Source organism: Trachemys scripta, chromosome 12 (assembly GCF_013100865.1).
Source record: "Trachemys scripta elegans isolate TJP31775 chromosome 12, CAS_Tse_1.0, whole genome shotgun sequence".
NCBI classification, from domain to species: Eukaryota; Metazoa; Chordata; order Testudines; family Emydidae; genus Trachemys; species Trachemys scripta.
Window position 1 is genome coordinate 28,218,105 of NC_048309.1, and position 15,576 is coordinate 28,233,680.

General features: G+C 42.2%; 1 protein-coding gene across 2 annotated transcripts in view; it reads right to left on the bottom strand.

Moving 5' to 3' along the window:
* Window positions 1-15,576, bottom strand: part of CBFA2T2 (CBFA2/RUNX1 partner transcriptional co-repressor 2) — a 58,205-nt gene that overhangs the window by 22,900 nt on the left and 19,729 nt on the right. For both annotated transcript variants that reach the window (XM_034787344.1, XM_034787343.1), the window contains exon 2: window positions 292-435. In XM_034787344.1, the coding sequence (XP_034643235.1) occupies window positions 292-409 (118 nt within the window). In that variant the 5' untranslated portion in view covers window positions 410-435. The remainder of the gene's footprint in view (window positions 1-291; window positions 436-15,576) is intronic.

Consider the following 15,576-nt stretch of genomic DNA (forward strand, 5'->3'; position numbering starts at 1 on the left):
CAATGTACCATAGTGAACAATTCTGCACCAGTAGGGAGAGGCACTGGATAAACTACTTGGTAGGATAGCTTCAATCCCTGATCCCAGTTCTTCGCTACCGTGAAGTGCCCACTACAATGCATAACTAACTCTCTATTCTGGGTATCAGCACACAAAAACAACTGCAATATTGGCAGCAACTTTTAAAAACTGAATGTTTCCCCCACATCGAAATTAAGAATCCTGTTGAAAATTCAAGGGGAAAAGCAGTTTCCTAACATCAGTTCAGACCCAGGTACAGACAAGCCTTACATGCCGTAGGAGTGAACGACAGTGGCCGGGGTCCGCCTGGGTTCACAGGTGGCAGTGGTGGCATGCTTGGAGGAGAAGATCTTGACTGTATCTTCACTTCCACAGGCGATCCAGGCATCACTGGCACCCTCTTCTCACTAGCAACTGTTAAGAGAGGAAAAAAGAGTTTAAAGCTTACTGAAGGTCAAAGAAGCACACATACACCCTGCCCCAAACCAAATGACTCCTCTGAACTCACAAGGCTAGGGGGAGTAGCAGAGAAAGCAAGGTGCTCCTATTTTGCAGTGATGAGGGCAGCATAAAAACCTGAATGGAATAGGTTAAAACCTCTGCAGGCAGGATACGGATATGGAGCACACTACAGTCTGGATTGATCACGAGCGCACACATTAAACACACACTGTTCCAAGTTTTTTGTTCGGTTATTTGTTAAATCTTTTCAAAAGTAACAAACCTGCCTGGCAGCACCGGCCTATTCCTGCCAGCACACTGTACATACATGGGTGGGATTTTGAGAAGTGACTCACGAGCACAAGTCCCATTGAAAGTCTGTATGATTTATGCTGCTAAGTCCCTTAGACACTTTTGAAAAATCACACCCATAGTTTTAAAGAAGGCAGCTGAAAATGAAAGACTTTCACATCTCCACCCCTCATTAAAACTTGAGGTCAGGCACATAGCTTTGGGGAATCACCATCACACAACACAAGGCAGAGTTATATTCTTTACAAGGCGCCTGTCATGCCATCAGGTGGCTGATGGAAAGAGCACACTCAGGCTTTGACAGGTAAGTAAAGGAGATATTTGTAAAGCTCTTTTGTTTCAAGGTTTGATATTCAGTGCCTCAGCAGGTTTGTGTCTGCAGGTGTCAAATGCACGCCTCCCTTCTGTGAACAGCACGGGCTGTGCATCCTTGCAGAAATACAGGGCTACCTGATCACACAAAAGGAAGGATGTGTGAGCATTCAGATAAGTACATCTGAACAGATGAGTACTTACGTGGGCACTGAGAATCAAGCCAATAAAATGTACGGATGCATATACAGTACAGTATTCTCCTAAAGGTTTGGGTTCTTAAAACTTAGTTTTTATAAAACATCATTCCATTTCACCTTCAAGGCCATGTCTTCATTGCAAAAAAGGTGTGACAGTTAACTCATTGTTAAATCCTAGTGGAGACGTGGCACCGTAGTTTTTAATCTCGATATAGCTAGTCGAGATTGACCGCAGGTGGAGGGCTCTAGGGTTGAGCTCAACTAGTTACATCAATAAAAACGGTGTCTTGTTTCCACTAGGATTTGACATTGAGATAGTTCTCCACTTGTCTGCAGCAAAAGACAAAGCCCAAGCGTCTCCAATGCACGGCTGCTTTACAAAGAGCCAATAAACCCGCCAGCATATTAATCAGAGAACATGGATGCTTATTGTTGCTGCTCTGACGACACTGGCACGCAGCTCATTCACAAGTTTATGACCCAAAAGGAGCACCGTGAGACGATGTGATCCATATCATCCCCCTCAACAACGCGCTGACCACTTTCTGCTCCTGAAACCGATGCCTGTCGCCTCCGATTAGTTCCCGAATGCGTTGTGACTATGTTGTAGCATGCCCTTCATAAAAACGTTGAAAGATTTCCAGCACACCCATCTGGGCCCTGGCACTTTTTTTTTTTTTTTTTTTTGCAGGGAGGTGAGGGGAGGGAGCAAGGGAAGGAAGGAAGTGACAGTTGTCTTTCACTTCTATGTGTTGTGTGCGGTGTGTGAGAACCCAAAGGGAACCATCATTGCAGACCACCTGCTTTTTCAGCAAGGCTGCCAAAGGCCTGGAGGAGAGCTTAGCAGCTAGACATGTTTCAACCTTCACCACTTGGCATAAGCTGGAATTCAACACAGCCTACAAGCAGGGCACTGAAATGCCTACTGAAGCGTTGACTGAAAAGTTTGGATTCTTTCTAGTGTAAAACGAAAAAACCTCAGCTGCTTGGATACTTTTATAACAGCTGAAACTAATTGCCTTCACTGCTGATTGGCTATGGGCAAAGGAAAAAGCATTCGGGAACTTTGAAAGGTGAGAAGGCACATGGGGCATTTCCCTTGTCACGAAGGACGGCTGGGCAGTTTTTTGTTTATATATAATGAAGCATTTTCCTGTCTAACAAGCCTACCAAAGAGTTCAGAGCATGTTTATGTTAGGAAGGCACTTCACAAAAACAGCAAATTGCTACTCACAGCTCCTTCACTGCCAAAAAACAAATCTAACTTCTATCAGCACTGCAGAGCAAGCTGGACTCCATTCTGCCATGTGCAGCATCAAGAGAATTGTCGGCGAGCTTCTGATAGCATAATCTGTATTACTAGCGAGGATTTAAAAGGCAGGAAGGACCCAGCTAGACCTCTGGGGCTGATTAGAAATATCAAATAATACTTCTTAGCACTAGAACAGCCCTTCTCATCTTCAAAGCATTAACCATCAGTAGGGGTAAGAAGCATACACATTTTTACAACTGGAAAAAACAGAGGTGAAGTGACTTTTCTAAAGACCTGGAAGGAATCAGTTTCCTGTTCTGAATTAGAACTATGAAATTCCTGGCTCCCAGACCTGTGTCCATCCACACCTCTTTAGACTGGAGATGGAAACTATTGAGAGGGACTTAATAAGGAATCGCCCACTGACAGCTGAGTTTAACCCACTTAGGTGCTGTATAAAGACGGTACATAAATACTACAGAACTATGTCATTTTTGCAAGTTATCAATCAGCACTAAGGAACACAGTTGTACCAGGGCTTAAACTCTGAGTGGAATAATACTATTTTTTTTTTAAAAGGAAACTGATTGAAATGAGAAGTTTTTCACTGAATTATAATCACAAAACCTGCTGCTTTGCAATTTATGGCAGCAATCTGTTCTCCTCAGTAAAGGTGCTGGTTTGTGAAAGCATCGAAGGAACAACCTGGCGCCAGAGCCCTTCTGCACCAAGCACTTGGCACTATCGCCCATGGCCTGAAATCCCGTATGCAAGTCACACGCTCTTGTTTTTCCTGCATACACCAGGCCACAGGTATCTCTTTTATTCTCCTTGTGGAAAATCATCCTTAAGGTCAGCAAGGTAACAAATGGATCTTGCACTCCAACAATCTCCCTCTCTGTGAGATTAGAGAGGTGACATTGGCAGGGTGAGCAGAGATGACTATACAGTAAAACATCCATTCTCAAGCAATTAAGAAACTCTCTCCATTTCAATGGATTTGGGATTGCTCACAATTAAAAATCAAATCAAATCTGCAGCCCTACAGTATTTATATAGCAGCAGGTGTGTGTTTTAGTTTATATAAACCCTGTTTCACATCAGTAATTTTCTGTTCAAAACTCAGCTTCCCATCCGCCAAGAAAATGACCACAGAGATTATTCAAGACACTGGCCATATACTGTACACTTCCGTATGCAAGTGTCGTTCACACTTTTACATTAATTCATACTGAATGTGTCCATCCTTCCTGTGTGTTCACTTCCTGCAAATACTCTAGCAAATAAGTTTATTAACAGGAAAATTGGAAGGGGGGTAGAGGGGGGAAGAGAGAAATCAACTGTGAATCAGACAAGTATTCCAGAATATTCACAGAGAACAAATTTTGAATTTGCAATCAAAAATATTCACACCAGAAACTTCATGCTAAGAGTTGCACTCATCTGTTCAGGGAACAGAAACACACCCTGGGATCTACAGCGTTCAGTCAAAACAGTTCTAACTCTAAATTTCCAATACTTTTGCTCCATAGTTTGTGAGCTACCCAGTGACTGAAATATGTTTGCACAAATCATTTGAATACATGCAAACAGTGAGCTAACTCATGAAAATTATAATCGATTGCCAGAAAAGAAACAAACAGAAAAGAAAGAAATTTCTACAACATTTGATAAATGTCATTCACTGTACATTGTTCTTCCTGTTCTAGCTTTACAAAATTCAATATTCTCTCCTGCCTTTACCTCCAAAAAGACCGCTCACATGCAAACATATGCACGGTACCCCTTCCGTACTCTGTTTTCTTCACCCCTTTCCTGTGAAACCTGTTCCCACAACTGCATATGGGGAACATGACATGAGACATACGATCTCACTAGAGCATGGAATGGAATCTTGACTTTGATGATTTCTCTTTCCAAACTATTTGCAGGACATATTAAACATACTGTCAAAACACTACCAAGGGCACATTTTTAAAAACAGAGTGTTTGGTTTTTTTTAAATAAAGCCCAAGCAGAAATATTGCCATTGTCAGCTATAACAAAAGTTCAATGGAATCCCACCCCCTCCACTCCCAATAAACAATCCCATGCACTTGTAATAACTTGCAAAACACTGCATTGCTCTGTGGCAGTGCATGAGAACCTGAAAGCCAAAACTCACAAGAAATAAAGTGGCTTGTTTTCATGGCTCACCATAAGCAAAATACAAAAAGCAAGCAGCACTGTTAGATTTCACAAGCTTTCTATTACTGGATTGTTGTGGTTGTAACCCAGATAAGGACATATCTGTCTTCTAAACATTCTAATTTTACATATCCCTTTAATGGGAATAATATGGGTTTTTACTCAGCTTCACACAGAGAAAAACGAGCTAAAATGGGACAGTGCAGACACTGATGCAGGAGGTCAGCTCTCCCATCAAGGGCTGAAGGAACATTGCTTTCTTCTCACACTGAACTGTTTAGGAAGGTTTGCTGGTTCATCAATGACAGGATTTTAATTCAGTCTCCAGCTGCTGATCTCCAGCTGTGGTTAGGGAGAAGGGACACCCAGCGGCTGTTCAAACTGCGTGCAAGCCATAGAATTTGCCAGTTATCTGAAATCATGTTGAATAGAATCAAGTGCAGTGTTAACTGTTTGGAGGCAGGAAGTGGGACATGAACTCAGTCTAAATGCACATCCAAGTTAGGATGCTTTTCAGCTCCCTGATGTACAAGGTTCATAAGAAGCACCAAACAAGACAACACTGGCAAACCAAACTCCTTCTTCCAAACCTGCATTTGTTGCTGCAGCCTCCCTTTAAGAAGAGCAGTTGCATTTGATAGCGTGACCACTCAGAACATCAGTTTAGCATCTCTTCCTAAATTGGACATCTTAATCTGTTTTACTTCAAACAGGCTTCCTTCCAAAATTCCAGACAAACTTCAGTGCTAACTCCTGCTCCTCTACAAATCTCTCAAACTTGCTGTTCTATGTCTCGTGTGGGAATGTTAGCTGACATGGTTTGGTCTGACGGTGCTGATTGGATCTATTTTAGAAACGTTTATGAATTCTGTGTCGCTATTTTCCAAACACTGCCTGTAGGACACAGATTGAACATGTTTATAGCACACAGCTTTTGCCATCAAGCTGCTAAACATCACAATTTTATGATGACATGTGCTGACTTCACATCCAGAGATAGCAAATGTTGACTGGTTAATAAAGACGCGCTGAATGAACAAGAGAACATTCCTGCCAGTGCCAAGATGAGAGGTAAGTTATACTGAACTAACCTGAAACAATCTGAAGTGTTACCAGGGAATAAGATTCACTTTGTTTAAAAGAATCCTGGCCATGGACATTCTGTTTTATTCTTTACTTGACAACCGTTAGTGTCTCCATCCTCACAAATTTGATGGAGAAAAGCAACAGGGACACAAGGGGTTTGAAAACCAGATTTTACAATGATTAATCAATACAGATTTCAGCTGATTTCCACGTTATTCAGCTGTAATAGCAAAGCTTCTGATTTTGTATATTGGATGGCCTGGAGGTAGGAAGCCGTTTGGTTTGGGGATGCCACTAAGGATGTCCTTGTGGCGAAAAGGATGGGGAATTTCAATGCATTCTTCTTCTCAGCGTATCATGCCTCAGGTGGCAGATGACCAGGATTCATCACTGAATTTGGTCCGCTGGTTGGATCACTGGCTTCCCCGGCTTGGGCCGGGCACTGACTGGGGGTATGACATGAATGCTGATCCATGCATTCAAGAGCTTGGGTTGATTTTGTGCCCATTCAAGGAATTGCTGGCCACAAAGCTGTACTGTATCCTACTGTGATGGGGTGTACTCACTGGCCCTGAGAAGGTAAATCAGGCTCAATTAACTATCCAGGCTGCACCTGGAGGAGGAGCCAGGGAGTGGGGATTAATTAGACACGAGGCTCAACTGGGCAGGGACAGACAGGACCTATATAAGCCAGGAAGCTGGCAACAGAAAGGGGCTGCAGGAAGGCAGGCTGCAGTCACTCCCTGGGAGGAGGGAGGTGTGTTGGGACTATAGAGGGTAGTTCACAGTTACTCCCTGGTGAACCCAAAGAGGGGGAAAGCAAGGAAGGTAGAAGTAACAAGGGATAGCAATGTAGGCCTTGGCTAACTGGAGGGCCCCTGAGCTGGAACCCGGAGCAGAGGGTGGGCCCCGATTCTCCCACCAGCCACTAGGGACGTGGCAAATACCAGGCAGAGGACAGTGGACTGCCTGGGACGATTTGGTCCAGGAAAGACTTTGTTACATCTCCCCGCCCCCTGGAAGGGGGAACCATGTTGTGACCTAGCCAGAGGGCTGAGTCACGAAAAGGAGACTGCAGTTCCTGGAACAAGCAGGCCTCAGAATGAGAAGACAGTGGGTGAGACATCGCTGGAGGAGGACACAGTACCTTGCAGAATTAATCCCCAGGATGGCCAACATAAAGTGTCACCAGCGGTGAGTGCGCCCCAGGATTACCCCCCAACCGAAAAATATACTGCATGGCACTCCAGTAATTGGTTTGACTAGATTTTCTACGCTAGTTGCATTGTATTTTATTTTGCTCCCTAACTGTTGTCTTCATGTAGCAGACAAAGAACAACAGTTAAGAGTAGCACTGCTGATCAATTTCTCATTTAACAAGCGCAGGCTAAGTTCTAGTTAAGGATCAAGTCCCAGAATGAACAATGCGTTAGAACAGGTTCTGGAGGAAGCTGTCAGACCATCTTTGCCTTCACTCACAAATCAGAGAAGTTCTTCCCCTCAGCTCTCCAGCAACAGCTGAGCGTTAAACATGCCCTGTTGTGTCCACAATATACACACTTTTTCAATTCAACAGTTTAACCACCAGCCAAGACAGGTTTTCAAGACATTTACTTTCTTTAAGTAAACCTTCCTGCTATTGCACTTAATAAAAGGAGAGTGTTGCTATGATGGGTGACCTCAGAAGAATAGCCAAATTCTATTTAAACTGTAAACAATAAAAAGAAAAGTCTGTTTTAATAATCCTTTGCATTCATACGATTTTGAAAAAAATAAAAAACACAATCAAAATATCTGGGTGGCTAGGGAGTGTCTAAAAGACTCTAGAAATTTAATTTCTATCTTAAAGTCTTTGGAAACGAAGAAAGAAACTGAGAATCAGGAGAAATAAAGGACGGCAGGACAAAAGCTAGATAAGCAGCTACCATGAGAATTCAACGTGAGGATAAGAAAAACGTATAGTATGAAATAACCATGGCCAGTGGAAGGACTAGATGACTCCAAAAGGCTGATAGGATAATATCAGGATGTGCGATTTCCATGTGTTAATAAAATGTGGTTTGTGAACCTGTTAAATAACAACATTAAGCTCCAATATTAAAAAGTTGACATCCTGGCATATTTGAGGACTGAACAGTCCTGGAGTGGCACAGAAGAAAGCTAAACATGTCCCAGTAGACAGAGATAGTGTTGCTGGGAAAAATGGGAAGTCATCTAGGGAAGAGAAGGTTCAACTAGAAGCAAAGTGGAACTGATGGTGGGAGGATGCTGTGCCTCTGACCTCACAAGGCTAAGCAGTGCCCTTTGGGGGTAGCTGGACAGAAAGGCTGGATTACTATGAAAGGAATCTGAATGTTGGGATAGGAGCATCTATTGCCTGGTCAATGCACAACGAGGAATAATCTAGTTTTAAAAAGGTGAGCACAAGCAGTTTCCCCAGTGACAAAACTGGCTGCTAGCATTAAGCTAGTAATGGTGAGAGGGGAAGAGTAAATGTTGATCCTGGTACAATAGCCAGAGCAGTGAGCTTTCAGGCAAGTATACAGTGCTGGGAAGAATGGAACAAAGGCTAATATGATATGTAGACAATGTAATTGCCTTTTATATATTAACCAGCTCAAGATTATAAGGCTATTCTGGTTTGTACAAGTATTTTATCGATTCAGTGCTGGAAAAGTTAATTCAATTAAGGAAGTCCATGTCGAATCTGAATTTAGACCTGGTCTACACTGAAAGGGCAGGCTGACCCAGCTACGTCACTCAGGTGTGGAAAATCCATACCCTTGAGCGACATAGTTAAGCCGACCTAACCCCTGGGTATAGACAGCACTAGGTCGACGAAAGAATTCTTACCACCTCTCCGGGAGGTGAGTTACCTACCCCAATGGGAGAACCCCTCCCATCCACGTTGGTTGTTTCTACTCTGAAGCACTATAGCAGCGCAGCTGCAGTTGTGCGTCTGTAGTATTTCAAGTGTAGACAAGCCCTTAGTTTGTAGGTCCTAACTACAAACCAGCAGAGTCTGTCCTGCAACACACAAAACTGTTTGCTGGGTTCAACCAACTTTGCTATTAAACTGATTTCTATATTTTGTATTAAAAAACAAAAACGTTAGAAGCAGCAAGGCAGGAAATCATCTCCATGCAAAGTAAATGAATGTTCACAGGTTTGTTTATAGTAAGACCTACCATATATCCAAAGAGTCCCTCTCCACCCACTGGTAATCACAGTTGGAGTGATCAGAGTCAGCAAGGCACTTGCCACCAGATGATTGGATTCTAATGTCTGTAAAGTAGCCATATTTTGTTTTTACATGATGCCTTCTGGAGTGAAGGATTCTGCCTACATACCCACTGAAATGCAGCCTCTTAAGTGAAAGGGTGGGAGCAGCGCATAACATAGCAGTAGGGAAAGGGGACATTTTAGCTGGGACAGCAGAGCAAAACGCTACTCATACAGTAAATGCCCAGGGATCATTGAGATCCCTGCAGAGCAAACAGGACTGTCTTTCATCCTAAAGAGTCACCCTCCCGAAAAAAAGCAAAATGCATGAAACTCACATTTATCTGCCATGTAAGTAAAAAAGACTGAGATGATCTGCAGGGTTATGAACCTGAAGTTACATGGTGACTTCAGTTGCAACTTCAGATGCAAGTCATCTAACAAGTGAGGTTCTTACCCACGAAAGCTTATGCTCCCAATACTTCTGTTAGTCTTAAAGGTGCCACAGGACCCTCTGTTGCTTTTTACTGAAGTTACATGAAGTCATAATACTTCAAAGTGGAGGCTCAGACCACTTAAGACATCCCTTCAGGCTGCTTTGTGGACTCTCATAGTTTAACAGGACAGAAGATAAAGCAAAGTTATGTATTTTAGAACTTTTAGTGTGGTGTAGAACGGTCCAGACAGGATGTTATTGCACAGCAAGCTAGCCCGCTGCAGATTCACTGGCTTGCCGTGCCCCACATCCCAAGTAGACAAACTCTCACAGTTTGAACACTAGGAGAAACACGGTTTGGAAAAGGAACAAGAGGGCAAGGGAGGGGATGGAGTTACCATCTCTGGGGGCTATTCAGTAGTAAACTAGATCCTGCTGACAATCTACTAGGGATGGTTTAGGATAATTAAATCAATACTGCCCTGAAGGTGAGGGGCAGACCAAGTGGCTTATTAGATGTCCATTCCAGCCCAAATGATTCCATGATTAAAAGGACACATTGCTATTTCCTTGCTTTCCAGGAGATCCTGTTGTTAATTTTAATGCAGCCTAAAAGCCGCATCAGTGTAACTTGACCTGATAATGTAAATAGGGTGGAGTGAAATATAGCTTGCCACCTTCCCAGCTTCAGCGAATGTTTATTTTGAATAACGTGCTTATCTGCTCCAACTGCTCACCATCTGTTTTCAGTCTCCACCAAGCTAATAATTTTCACATTAGGAACTGAGAAATGGGAAGAATTACATTTAAATTTTATTTTTAACATCTTTGCTTTGCTCTTTGAGGTTGTCTTGTCTCCTCCCCTTGACAGCTTCAAGCCATTTATAAAGAGCTTTCCACCTCTGCACAGTGCTTTGAGATACTCAGATGAGAGGAGCTATATGAATGCAAAGCATTTGTGTTATTAGTCTCTACCACCCTGTGCGAATAGCTCAGCAATATATCAGCCTACAGTCCGATACCTGGTAGCTCAAATGAAAATCAGTTTGCCTAGAAAAGAGCAAATCTTTTATCATTTGGCAATATAATTACATAAAAAGGTGGGGAAAGAGGAAAGGATTAGATACACAAAGCATTAATGAGAGCAGCATAAAGACAATGAATAAACGCAGCCTTAAGGGAAGGGAAGAGAAAGGAAGGGAAGGGAAGGGTGAAGTGTATTTTGTTACAAAATACCTAACTGGAGCAGGGAAGAGGAAAAACGTCGTAAAATGCATGGGGTAAAGATTTTAGGTTTCCATATAGAGAGTTTCCAGGTGGCCTCAAAGTGCTTTCATATATTCCATAGCCAGAAGGAACCATTGTGATCATCTACGCTGAGTTCCTGGATATAAAACACAGGCCAGAGAACTTCCCCATAATAATTCCTAGAGCAGATCTTTCAGAGAAACACCCCATCATGATTGAAAAATAGTCAGTGATGGAGAATTGTTCCAATGGTTAATTACTCTCACCATTAAAACTTTGCCTTGTCCGAATTTGTCTAGCTTCTTTGCAAAGATGGCAAGTGTTGCTACAGTACTCCATTGTACAGTTAAAGAAACTGAGGCACATAGAGGTTGAGTAACATGAGTCACACAATAAGTCAGTGGCCAATCTGGGTGAGCCCAGATCTACTGACGCCCAATGCATCCTCTTTTATACATAGACAATTCTCTAAGGGGCTACTGTGGGTCCTATTGTGATGGGTGGGTATAAGGTTCCTGCCTGGGTACGTCACTGAATGTGATCAATCCATTTTTGTATTGTATATATCAGTTTACAGAGCACCAGAGGCTTTGATCCTGCAAGATGCTGTGGGAGTGGAGGGGACTCAGCACCTCACAGCAGTGCTTAGCTCCTTGCAGGACTAAGCCCCTAGAGTTTGGGATAGGCATTTCACAAATCAAAAATAAATGCATGCATCTCCATTGCCATCTCTCCATCTCCCACACACAGCTGTTTCACTTTCAAGCTCAGTTATGTGGAACTCAGCTATAAGAAATTGAAATAGCAGAATATGTTATCATTTGCAACCAGTCAAGGAAGCAGTTAATAAGGAAAATAAGATTAATAATTTCTTTTCTTTATGGCTGATTGCTGATCCTTCTCGGTCTTATCCATCAGTGATTTTTATGAAAACCTATTAATGTGTTTGGCAGTATAAAGTTATCAGCATCTGCTCAGTTTTATAGCGATTCTTCCTATTTTGTTGTCACATATTTAATTTCAGCATTATCATTTCAGCTAGATCTTGCTTTCCTCCTGCATAAACAGTGCAGTACCAACCATGACATGCAACTGGCTCAAGATTACACAGAGTCTGTGGCTCAGTTCTGGTTTACAGAACCACAGCAAATTTAGTGCTTAGCAGATGAAACAGCCACAAAAATTTGGTCCACAACCTAATGACACATGTAGCTTGGGTCCAGATAATTGAGAATCTCTAAATACATAGCCGGGGTCAGCAAGAAATCACTTTTCTAATTTCACAGGCACAAATGAACCTCTGCCAACAGAAGTTTGCTGATGACTGATTTGCATCATAGAGGACTGATTCTCTAAAAAGGTCTGAGGAGCATCGCTTGGTATACAGTTTCTTTCTGCTCATTCAACAGACTTATTATGGAGCTAGATGGCAAAACAGTTAATGGCTTTGACTTTCACCTGGAGCCCACCTGAAATATATTTAGCAGTCTCAGCCTAGTCCCTAATAGACATGAGGTAACATGGATGAACACATTGACAGAAGCTGGTTGGGTTTTTGATCATTCTACAGCTATGTACCAGCTCTCAAATGGGACATGGCTCGGATGGAATCACTGCAGAACGAAACCCCCATCATCATCCATTATATTAAATGGGGTATGCGGTGTGGGGGAGAAATTAGCAGAGTGGCCTGGGGGAGGGGGTGGAAGAACTGAAGGGAGGCAGCTGAAGGGAGGGAAAGCAGGTCACATTTTAAAAACTGTCCTGCCCCCAAAATGCCAAGCTGCCCTGGCAGCAGCAGTTCATAGTTCTGGAGCCCTTATACCCACTTTGTATTGGAAATGCCAAACGAAGAGCTCTTCAATGGTCACCATTTAGATTTTATAATGAAAAGGGCTGCTGGGCTCAGGGAAAGGAAGAAGGGCTCCAGAACATTCAGGGATCATTTGTAAAATAAAGGCAGAGGTTAGAAAAAATAATTTCCGCTTGTTCTTCTGCTACGCAGTATTTTCCACAGCAGGACACCTTGCATGAGACTTGTTTTGGAGAAAAATTAGGGTTAGTGAGCAATACTGCCTGCTCTGTCAGAGTGTGCATTTCACAGTTACTGGGGCTCTTCTTCCTCAGCTGTAGGCATGTGACTTTTGGCTGTCCGTCACACAATGCAATTGAAGTGGGAATCAAGAGGAACCTAATGCACATCCTGATAAACTTTTCTGTTATGAAAATATTCCCTGTAGACACAACTTACACGGAGAAGTGCAAGAATAAAGTTAGTGCAGTTGTTCCCTCAGGAGTCCATCTTTTCCCTTTCTGAACTGTTGAAAGTAGCCAATAAACCTGTCTAGACTTTGCGCCTGGCATTCTGCAGTGACAGAATGATGAAATACCTCCAAGCTACTTCTCCAGAGGAATTTGCTTCCTTCCACAAAAAGCAAAATCCCATTCACCATCACGATCTAGCTGTCCAATACTGTAACCAGAAATATAACGCCCAGACCTTGGATAGCCAACCATGGTCAAGCAAAGCAAAAGATCCTCGCTAATTGGCTGAATTAGTTATAAACATTTTGGTAACATTTTGTTTGTTTACCACTGCACATAGGGGTACAAAATAAGCTGAAAATCCATTTCTAACGTAACACAGATATTTAAGCCTCTGCAATATTTATTCACTAGGTTAACAGCATTTCGAATGAGAAATTACAGCTGCTAAACATTTTTAATGGATACCAAAATAACATTCAGAGTTCTTAAAAATTTCCTCTTGCTTCATTGCTCTCCAAATAGTCTTACTGTAATTTAAACTATTTGAGTGCAATAATGATGGCTGGAACTAACCTTCCAGATGCGGACATCTGTCTTGTATTTGCCTTACTGGCGAAAACATGAGGAAGATTAATGACTTCAAGTCCAACGGAGACCAGACATAACAAGTAAAGCTCGGATACAACCTAAGAACACTAAGAGCAGCAGTTTCTATTGTTGAGCCGTCACCAACACTGAATCAAAGATGATTTCAGGGTAATTTCCCTGCATGTATGTGTGTGAAGTGTATGCACATAAAAACATTACATGGAAAACCCAGTAGCAACATTTACATGAAACATTGTGTACAGTAGAAGCAAAAACTTAATATGAATATTAAAATTATGATAATCACTCTATTTGTGGTCTATACACAGCTTCACTGTATGTGCTAATTTGAGAGATGTGTGGAGGAAGTCCGGTTATCCCACTTTAAAAAAAAAAAGTTCCCTTTAAGCAGGTAAGCTTCCAAACGTTCTGAAATTATTCACTGAACAATCTGGCAAACGTGTTTCTACTACATGCAAAGTTACAAATGTAGAAACTCTCCCTTGAGTTCCTTGGCGTGATAAATATGGAGACGGTGCACAGGCGATGCCATTCAGAGACACTTTGGGGAAAGAATTCCTTCGAAATATTACCATCCAAGTCTCTGCTGCACCTACTGTTTCATTCCTTAAATCTCTGCCAAGGCTTTTTTGAAGAGTATGGGCCAGATTTACAAGGGTATTTGCACCATATTTAGGCACCTTAAATACCTATGTAAATCCAGCCCTACTTTAAATACTATGTAACGTGGACAAAATCTGTTCATTTAGGCCCCATTTCAGCAAGGTACTTAAGCACGAGTAGTCCCCTTGACTTCAGTGGGAAACCTGCTGGCTCTGTGTGGTCTTGAGTAAGTCACAACCATTCTGGCTCCTAGTACCCTGGAGTTCCTCAATGCTATTCTCTGGTTTTGGAGGTATTAATTTAAAACTTGTTTTCTATTTAGTAACTGAGTTTCTGAAACAAAACAAACAAAAAAAAAACAACCAACCAACGGTCAGTCTTCACTAGCTTTAACCAGCTTTTATCTTGAGTGCCTTTTCCAGAGAATGTCACCTGTTAAACAGCACACTATTATCCTGCTTGTTTGTTTCTAAGACTAATGAGGGAAGAGCTCAGGAGCATGACAAATCGTTTTTAAAAATGACAGATTCAAAAGCCACGTCTGATTTTTTTTTTCAAATTTCCATTCATCACAACTGAATTTAAACAAAATCTATGTAAGGATTTGCTGAGGTGCTAGTAAGGACATTTCATTTTTTGTATCAAAAAGCCAAAGGTTAGGTGGAAGGACACGCAGCTGTTTACTGCTTCCCTAAGAATTATGATTTCTGTGGGAGATTTTTTGCCCTGCTTGCAGTTAAAGCAGTGTATAAAGCAATAACTTTAGTTTCTGCAAAAGTAATTTTCTGTAGTAGATCATGGCTTTGGTGCAGATATGTGCGCAAGTGTATTGGAGAAAAACCTCTAGCTATTGGCAGCGTTTTCTACCTTCACAATGTTTTTTGGGGACAGTCTCTAGTGTTTATTTTTATTTAGCATTCTTTAATTCCTGCTAAAAGCTTGACAACTTGAAGTCTGATCTTTTCCCTTTTAATAAACATCCTCACCTCTCTCCTGCTTCCGTGAAGAAGGGCAAGCTCCATTCTGTTAACTTCGACTGTTGCTGCCACAGCAATAAAAAGTTGCCAGCGCAGTGTTGGGAACAGCATTTCATCCCGCAGGCCTAGTCCCCGTTAGCTCTGAAGCAGCAGCAAACATGTGGTGTTCTTAAAAGTCAGGAAAGGGGCCTGATCCAAGCCCAATGCAGTTGGGAGTTTTTCCATTGACTTCAGTGGGCTTTGGATCAGGCTCATAATAAAGATCAAAACAAAGATCACAAAGGAGGATCAGGGCCTGATGGAGCAGACCTGTGGGTCTCTGGGGAGTCCACTAAAGTCAGCGGGATTCTGTGCATTTGCAGAGGCCCATGCTAGTGAATCATGTTGCAGGACTGGGGCCAT